This window comes from Aethalodelphis obliquidens, unplaced genomic scaffold (assembly GCF_003676395.1).
Source record: "Aethalodelphis obliquidens isolate GAN/ISIS:26980383/991018 unplaced genomic scaffold, ASM367639v1 scaffold21, whole genome shotgun sequence".
In the NCBI taxonomy this organism is placed as follows: domain Eukaryota; kingdom Metazoa; phylum Chordata; class Mammalia; order Artiodactyla; family Delphinidae; genus Aethalodelphis; species Aethalodelphis obliquidens.
The window spans coordinates 17,968,928-17,978,168 of NW_020837965.1; the positions used below are offsets into that span (position 1 = coordinate 17,968,928).

The following is a 9,241-nucleotide window of genomic DNA, read 5'->3' on the forward strand; positions in this document are numbered from 1 at the left end:
CCTGCTTCCCAGGTCCTTCCTGGGCCCCGGAAAACGCGAAGAGAAACCGGAACCAGAGCTGAGCCTTTACTTACCTGGGGCGGAGAGGAGTCGGGGAGGCGGCGGGGGCGGCGGGGGCGGGGGCAGCGGGGGCGGGGGCCGGCACTGGCAGATGTGTTGGCAGCTGTCCGTCACCTTGGAGCAGGACTTCCGGGGCTCCCCGTGTGTCACCTGCAGGAACGGGCACGGGCGCCCGAGAGAAGCCAATGCGGCATCTGGGAGCCCAAACGGGACCACCCCGACGCACGCACCCCTCCCCAGACCTAGGCAGGAGGAAGAGCCAGAAACTGGGCTGGCTCGCGGGGAACAGTGTTACGCGGGGCTGGCCTGGCGGGGATGGAGACCTAGGTTGTATTTCCAGCTCTGTGGGACCGGGACAGTTGGCTTGGGCATTCATGAGAGGCTTCTAGAATCTCCCCATCGTGCAAATGAGGAAACTGAGGCCCAGGCAGGAGAAGTGGCCGCCTGAGGTTCTCACACCCAGATGGTGACAGGACACTGATTTTACCTTCTGCGTAACCTGACCTAACCGCTTCTCCCATCTGCCCGGCTACGGTGCAGGACCAAGCCCTCGCCTCCTCTCTGGCCACAGTTCCTGATGGCCTCTCTGTGTCCACTCTGGGCCAAGGCCCCCCCACCTTGGGGGAGGAACCTTACCCGGCCAGACCTCTGCTCTGGTGGCGCACGTGACGAAGGGGAGCAGAGCAACCTCCCCAGTGTGATGCACGAGCCACCCGAGTGGCCTTGTGGGAAACACACCTGACCACACTGCCTGCAGCCCCCCGCCCCGCCACGCCCGGACGCTCACCCACAGCTCAGGGGAATCACCGGGCCACAGGGCCCTGCAAGGGAGGGCCCCCTCCCCTCCTGCTCTGGCCTTCTGCTCTGCTCTCAAAGCCCTCCTTCCGGTGCCTGGCGCCTGGTCACGCTCCCTCCCTTTGAGCACGCTGCTCCAGTGGCCTGGAATCTCCTCCGACACCTTTCCCTCTGCTTTACCCATTACTCAGCTTGGCCATCACCTCCTCAGGGAAGCATCTCTGACCGCCCCGCCTCCACGAGGTCAGATCTCCATTTTACAGGTTCTCCTGGCACCGGATTTCACGCTGTGAGGCAGAAATCCACATGGGGGTGTTTACCTAGCTCAGCCGCCTATCTACCACTGGACTCTAAGGTCTATGGGGTCAGGGGTCAAGCCTTTTGTTTTTTCTCTCGCCATCGTAACACCTAAGGAAACGCCTGGAATTCACCAAAATCCACACCTCTTGATTCCTGGGCTGGTGTTCTTTCAACACCAGTCCCACTTTCCCCATCTGTAAACTAAAAAGGGGAGCAAAAGTGGGTTGTGTTCACCCAGCGGTTCCCAGCCTTTCTTGCACATCAGTATCTCCAGGCAGCTTTAAAAAATACCCATGCTCGAGCTTTTCCCACGCCAGTGAAGTCAGCATTTCTACAGGCGGAGCTGCGCATGCGTATTTGTTGAAGCAGCCCAGGTTAAACTATGTAGCCAGTGAGAGAACGGCTGGTTTAGACCAACTGCCAACATCCCTCTCTATGGCAGAGGGCCATAAACCTTTGAACCTAGCATTTTCTGCCTGTCCAGAGAACAGCTGATTTAAAGACATGAAGGAAGAGTTGGTGGTCACCCCTCTACTTCAGTGATGCCCACAGTTCATCTCTCTGGCTGTCATCTCCGGTGAGTAGAAACCCAGATCCCCAATTTCCCTGCAACCAGCCACGGAAGGCCTGCCTTTGGGGGCCAGTGCAGACCCTTTGCTGCACGTGTTCCAGGCCCGCAGAGAGAGCCAGGGCTCGGCTGCTCCCTTGCCACTTGGCAGGTGTGAACAGGATGGGTAACGGCTACAGGAATGGCAGCAGGCGGTGGATTGATTTACAGGCCTGACTTAATATCGACGAGGCCACGAAGCTCCTGCTCACCACCTTTTAGTGTTTTTAAAGGACCACGGACTGCATTGCAAACTCTGGAAGGCAATCTTACCTCCCGCCGGGAAGAGCATCTCCTCAGACCGTGAGCCTTTTCTGTTATTTTACGGAGATGATTAACTCCTTAGATGGCATGGCAAATCCACTGGCTTCTCCCCCAGCGTAGTTGTCAGCCCTCCCATCACCATCTGGATTCTGACCTTCTAAGACCATGGCGGTTGCTCGAACTCTCCCTTCTCCCAACGGCTGGCCTCTGAGATTGCTTCTCCGCTGAAGTCTACCAAGTGTGCAAACCTCAAGCAATGCCATCGCCAAAGCAATTACTTTCCCACCCTCCGAGGTGCAATTTCTGCAAGAACGTTCAAGGGGAGCACGTTTCTTTAACCTGGCCCAACACAATGACCTATTTTCGTGAGAGGCTGTAAGGGCACATATGGATAAGAGTGCTTAATGTGATGAAATTACAGGCAGGGAAACCAGGGCCAAGTTTCAAGGCTGAAGTGGGGGAAGTGCAGGCACACACGGCGTGTTAAACATCTGTGGTCTCTCGTGTAACGGTCCCACTGAAATGCGAGCGGGCATAACTGCTTACCCAAAGGTCATCACAAAATTAGCGAGCCTGAGCAGGCTGTCCTTCTCCCCGAGGCGGGGACCCCTGGGGCTCCTCACTGGTTTGGTCCAGTGCAAGCCTGTGGCCGCTGAGCCTCCCTAGACTGACAGCTGGTTACACAGGTCCTTTATCCACTTGCCAACTTCTATGCATCCTTCAAACCCAGCTCTTACATGGCTTTCCCAGGCAATCTGTCCTGAACCCCACACCCCCCCAAATGAGACCCAGCTGCCCAGTGCTGCCTCTTCACCTCGTAAACCCTCCCCTTTGGGGCCCTTTTCCCACTGTTAATGTCCTCCCACACTAAGTTGTGAGCATCTTGGAGCAGAAAGGTAGGTGGGTCTGTGCTTTATCAATCCTGACTAAGCGTGACTTCCTGAGCCCTACTGTGTGTCAGTCGTGGGAAACAGGCTCTCCTTTCGCCATGAGGATAATCAAGAGAGGTAGCTCTTATCATCCACACTTCCTGGCTGGAACGACAGGCTTGGCAAAAGCTAAGTGATTTACCAAAGTTGCACAGGGCCCGGCGTTCCGTTGGCGCTCAGTAAAAACGTGTGCTGGGGACTGTCTGCCCAGCAGTGGAGAAACATGGGATCTACCCCATCCCCCAGCTCCGGGTCCACTTTGGGATTCTGCGGGTCGGCAGTGTTGTGTTTAGACCAGCAGAGAGGAAACCTCAGTACCACGAGCTTGTCTCAATGCCTGGCTTGGTTGGTTTACATCCTGGGGAGTCTTACCAGGAGAAGAAACTTGCCCCTGAAGTCACTTGCTCTTAGCTAGACTTAACCAAGAAGGAGCAGAGGCCCAGAGAGGTCAACGACCCGCCTAAAGCCGGGATCGTGACTTCCTGTGACCACTTTTTATTCCGGTGTTGCCATCTCCTACCATCCCGTCCCTGCTCTGCAGCGTCCTCCTGGGGCCAGAATCCTGAGGCACAGAGAGGTTCCGCAGTCACTGGATTTGGTCCCTGGCACCGTGGTCTGGGGGACACAGTGCTGTGGAAGCCAGTTCCCACTTCTGGCCAACCAGTGTAGCTCTCTGGCCCAGTCCTCCTAGATAGTCCTTGAATCCATCCACCTCTCCTCACTCCCAGTGCTACAGCCCTAAACCAGGACACCATCACATCCCCCCCTGGGTAGCCCTGCCTCTCTCCTAGCATTGCCACATAAAATACAGGACACCCTGTAAAGTTTTAGAGAAACAACAACATTGTTTAAGTATAAATATGTCCCAAATATTGTATGGGATTATACTTAACCGTCAAGAACGATCCATTGTTCATCTGAAAATTGAACTGGACCGCCTGTATTTTTATTTGCTAAATCTGGCAACCCTACTCTCACCAGCCCCTGTGCCCCTGGCCTCGCCCCCTCCCTGAATCCAAACTTTGTGCTGGAGCTGGACTGAGATTTCTAAAATGCCAATCTGAGGTTGTGTCGTCTCTTGCTTAAAACTTTCCACGGCCCCCAGAGCCCTCAGGATCAAGTCCAAACTGTAAGACACGATGTTAGTGGCTTACAACAGAGGCCTCGCCTGCGTTCTTCCAATGCCCTGCCCTCTCCTCCCACCTCGGGGCTGTTCCCTCCTCCGCCTGGACACTTCACTCACGCTTGCATCCTGACTCCTGATTTCTCCTTGTCTGTGTCTCAGCCGAAGCGCTGCATCCGCGAGGTTTCTCTGAATCCTCCACAAGCTCCCGTTTCTAAGCTATTTGCTCCTATTGAGCACTCCTGCCTATTATGACTTGTCTCACAATCTCTCCGGTGCTAGACTGTCAATGCCATGAAGGCAGGGACCCCTAGATCCCTTGCACTTAACACGGGAGGCCTGGCAAACAGTAGGTGCCCAATAATTGCAGCTGACTAAATAAGTGAAGCTGTAATGACTGACCACAGGGGCAGGGGGTCGGCATCGCCTGGGTCTGGGATGGCTCCTCATTGCCACACAGAGACCCACAGGCCCGGATCAGAGCCTGTCTCCATGACAATTGCTTTAGGGGGGCGCCCACAAGGATGATGGCTTCTGGCATCTTTTATCGAGACAGTAACTCGATACTGTCACAGCGCCACAGTCACTTGATGAGACACGCTCCTGTCACACCTAATAAATTCGCCAGCCTGTCATCCTCTTCACTTGCAAAAAAAAAAAAAGGACTCATGTGGAAGTGAACTTAGAAGAACCCTAAGTCACAAAAGCTCAAAATCTCAATTCCAGACACATGAAGGAAAAAAGGGAAGAGCCTCAAGAGTGCCCCCACCAACCTTGTGGCCATTTAATGTCATCTGACTGTAACGATTAAGTTTCTTATCATCCAGGCAGCAGCCAGAGGCTCCGGGCTGATCTCAGGGTTGGAACCTGATGCTTTGAGGGACCACAGACCTCTTGCTTCACCAATTATTGTGCTGGTCTCCCCCTTCCAGATGTTTACTACTTAGAGGGATTCTTCAGGCAAAAAGCTCATGAAAGCACAGATAGATTTCTTTATATTCAAGAAACTCCTATGACGTGACAAATGACACTCTCTCCAATTAAAGGGAAACACATGGCTTTGTGCACTTCGATTTTTCCCCTTCTCCCCTCTCTTCTGGTTTCGGCTCTTTTGCTCAAAAACCAAATCCATTCCTTCCAAAGCCCCTTTTCCCTTGACTTCTCAGTCCTTATCATTTATAGATTAATCTTTCCAGTGCCTCCAGCCAAGATTTTACCCGTTCTACTTGCCTGGAGGATTTCTTTTCTAATTGATTTCCACAAAACTTGATTTGTATTGAGTAAACAGCATCTGAAATACACACACACAAACTCACACCCACATTTGCTTGTGTGAGCACCGCCTGGCTGAAGAACACTGCTAAAAAACAAAGCTACTTTACAAAATCCTTTCTTTTGGTGGTGGGAGTGGGTAGGGAGGTGGTGGAGCTGCTGTTTCTATCCTGCTAGTTCCTGCAGAAAATTCCAGTCCTTGGAGATTAACAACATCATCATGTTGCTCTCTGTACTAGCTGAAAAAGTCTCCCAGAAGAGGGAAAATTGTAAACAAACGAATACAAAAAGGAAGTGAGCTTAACACCTGAGGTTCAGCTAAAAGTTGAACGAGAGAAACTGGTCCCAAACCACCCAAGTGTTTCGAAGTGACAAAATTCTGAATCCCAAGGAGGCACAGCTGAGTTTAATAACTGCCGCTTCACACATTAAACAAAGCTGTCAAATTCCGAAAGGAAAACAACTGTGAGTGACACAGAAGCAAGCCAGGGAAGAGAGCACAAGATGGGCCTGGCTCTGCAGCAGGGGGTATGCCCCTCCCCCACTCGAGCTCTCCCCTGAGCTGGCTGGTTCCAGCATTAGAGCCCCTGGTTCTCTCCAGGGCTCACCAGGGCTGCCATACAAGCAGTACTGACCACCCCGGTTCCCAGCAACGCCCCGTCACTTGGGACAGCTCATGAGCCTTGGCAGCCTGGCAAGCAGTGTTGCTCAATCCCATCTTCTCTGGACTGTCACCTCCTACTCAGGGCAACTACCTGAATAGTCCCCAAGCCCCAAAATGCCAACAGAAGGACATGAAGCTGCAAACACCCCAGAGTGGGTATTTCAATGACTGAAATGGTAAAAATGCTGATCAAAACCATTCAAAATTGTTGATCAGACTACGTAGCAATCAACAGAGTACCTGGCTAGCCAGACAGAGGAGTGACGTTACTATTACTAACATCAATAATAGCAGCACCAGCTACCATTTAGCGTTTATTATGGTTCAGGAGCTGCGCTAAGTAATCTTTATCTCATCAAGTACTTATAATAGCACAGGGAGGAAGAAGAAACCAGAGCGCAGAGAGGTTAAGCGCACTGTCTAAAGTCCCCCAGCTGGTAAGGGGCAGAGCTGGGGCTCAAAATTCAGAGCTGACACCAAAGTCCACCTCTTCACCATTCCACTGTACTGCTGACTGTGTGCATTCTGGGAGGGACTAGGGACCATCCCATCTTACCATCTCTCTGACCCTAACACAGGTCACTCGAGTTGGTGGCTACCTGGTCTCTGCCCTGGGGACTGGGGGACCCGGGGTGAAGATTCCATCCTCAGGCAGTCCTTGTAGATGGACAGCTCTTTCTTACATTCCCCCACCAGTGGCCACCTCGCAAAACCTGTCCACATCCTCAACTCTACTACCTACAAGAAACAACCCCTTCTGTGTTGAAGTCCAGTTTAAGAAGGCTAATATGAAGCTTACTAGTGGCTCTGATGGGAAATAAAGAAGGTATATTCTTGGTATCATTTTTCTTTTTAACTTTGTAAAAGCTCTAAGGTTTCTTTGTCTGCATTTCTGCAATAGAATATTATCATCAAGAAGGCATTCCCTCAGCCCTTTCTGTTCCAAGGCGCTGTCCTGAAGGCCTCAGCAGGCCAGGACCGAAGCCTCCTTCAGGAGTTTCTTATCTTTTCAGAGCGAGAGTATGCATCCTTTCTCTTCCTAAACTCTTCCCAGGACCAATCAGAGGGGCGATTTCAGGAAGCCAGGGTCGTGGGAGTGAAGTGACAACCACCCCCTACCCGGTCCTGACCAGGAGGTCCTCAGGCGCGCGCAGCCCGCGCCACCGCTCACCTGCACGAAGCCCCAGAGCGGGTGGAGCGCGCAGTGCAGCAGCAGTGAGGGCCAGCAGTAGCCACGGCGCAGCACCAGGTCCCGGAGGAGCATCTCGGCCCGCGGCACCCGCTCCCGGGGCGAACTGTCAGGGGAGCAAAGCTCGGGTCAGGCAGGCGCCGCCGGCACCACCGTGGTTGCGCACCCGCACACACGTAGCAGTCCCGGCTGGGCGGGCACGCCCCGCACCCTGGGGCACCCTCGTAAACCAAGCCTGGCCTTTCATTCCAGCTTGCATCCTCGCTGACCCTTCATGCACACTCACAGGGGCCGGCATCCAAGAACTTACAGTCCGTCGTGGTGCACGCCCCCGGAATCCTGCGCGCAAACCCTGGCCCCATGCACACCTCCAGAAACAGCCAAGCACGCTTACCGAGGCCCGTGCACCTCCCCAGAAACAGCCATGCACAACTCTCTCCCACTGAGAGCACACTTCAAACCCGGCGGGCACCATTCACCCTGCGTGCACACCCACAGAAACGGCCGTGCACACCCACCGACTCCTGCCCGCACGCTCGCTGACCCCGCATGTACACGCTGCGTGCACCCTCTCTGCCCCACCGGCCCTCACTGCGCACACTGCAACACATGCACCTCAGTGCGCGCCCCGTTTGCCCTCGCGCTCTGCCGAGCCCCGGCCTTCGGCCTCAGGGCACGAGCTCCCCCCGCGTCTCCATCTCCGCCCGCACCCCTCCGGGGCCTTACGCCACCTTGCCTGGCGGCGGCCCCAGCCGATCCTCGGCGCGAGGAAGGGAGGCGCCCGCTCCCCCCCGCGGCAGAATCTGTTCCCGAGCGGCCGGACGGCCCCCATTTAAAGCCAGCCGCCTCCCCAGTCCCCCGCCCTCTAGGCGGGGCCTCGGTCCTCACCCTGGTGACTGCGCGGGCGCCTGGGGGCTTCACATGCCTGGGAGGAGCGCCGGGCACTGGAGCAAAAGTTTGCGCGCGGTTTGGGCCTCCGGGGCGGCTGAGCCGGGGGCCCCGGCAGGGCGCGCTCGCACGGAGCGCAGGGCGCGGTGGCTCCGGGCTGCGCCTGGCCGCGCGCGGGGCGGGAGGGGCTGCACCCCGCGCCCAGGGCCGGGGCGGGCTGCCGAGGCGGAGGCGGAGGGCGGGGAAAGTCTCCTCCTAGCCGCCTGGAGCGGGCGGTGCGTGCCCTCCCCGGGTCCCCGCCCTCCCCGGTGGCGCCGCGCGGCTGCCCGGGGCGCTGGTGTGCCCGAGCTCCGGTCGCCCGTCACGCCAACCCGTGAGAAGCAGCGGCTAGAGGCGCTGGCCTCGAGCGCCTGTTCTGGCCGCAGGGCCGCGGGCGGAGGCGAAATAAATAATGCACGAAAAAGGAAAACAGACGTGAGCCGAGCCAGAGCTCGCCCGCCTCCCGCCCAGGGCTGCGCTCCCGCCCGCGCTCCCCGCCGCCGCAGCTGCCGCCAGCGCCGCTGCAGTGATTCCTCGTCTCCATCTAGTGAGGCTATTGTGTATTGGGCGCTTAATAATTTATTTATCCACCCGCGAGGCAGACTCCAGCTCCCGAGGGTCTTGCTCCTTGCCTGTCGTCCCCCCTCCCCGCCAAGTTTCTCCGAGGGGGCGGGAAGGGAGTAAGGACTGACTCGTGGAGACCCCTTTTTGCGCTCGATCCCTGCGGAATCCCTCCCCTCCTCCACCCCATTCGGACGGTGCCGAAGGCGCCCCGGTTGCCCGGGCTCAAGGTGCAGGCCGCCACTCTCGGGGCCAAGTGCTGTGTTCTCCCTTCTGTAGTCCCGGGCGGGGGGACCGTTCCAGCCACACGGCTGCACCTTGGAAGGAGTTGCCGACGGCCCCGGGGAGGACCTCTCCACCACCGCTTTTCGTCAGCCATCTCAAACTCCTTTTTGAGGCGAGATTATCAACAAGTCGGTGGCGAAGCAGCGCGTTACGTTTCTTTCAGACAAGCTGCCCCGGGCCCCGCCAGGCCGCACCACAGGTATGCATGGCCTCCGCTGGTCGGGTGAGAGCACCTGACGAGCGCTTTGATGTATAGAGGCGCTCT

The 9,241-nt window shown here is 56.3% G+C and overlaps 1 protein-coding gene across 3 annotated transcripts in view; it reads right to left on the bottom strand.

Moving 5' to 3' along the window:
- PRIMA1 (proline rich membrane anchor 1) overlaps positions 1 to 8,235 on the bottom strand; it is a 63,832-nt gene extending 55,597 nt beyond the window's left edge. The window contains exons 1-3 of one of the 3 annotated variants that reach the window (XM_027120424.1): positions 8,092 to 8,235; positions 7,186 to 7,309; positions 75 to 210 (exon numbers count right to left, since the gene is read on the bottom strand). In XM_027120424.1, the coding sequence (XP_026976225.1) occupies positions 75 to 210; positions 7,186 to 7,278 (229 nt within the window). In that variant the 5' untranslated portion in view covers positions 7,279 to 7,309; positions 8,092 to 8,235. Of the gene's footprint in view, positions 1 to 74; positions 211 to 7,185; positions 7,310 to 7,934; positions 8,035 to 8,091 lie in introns of those variants that run through there. The other 2 variants (XM_027120422.1, XM_027120423.1) reach the window with 2 other exon arrangements.
- Between the last annotated feature and the right edge of the window lie 1,006 nt (positions 8,236 to 9,241).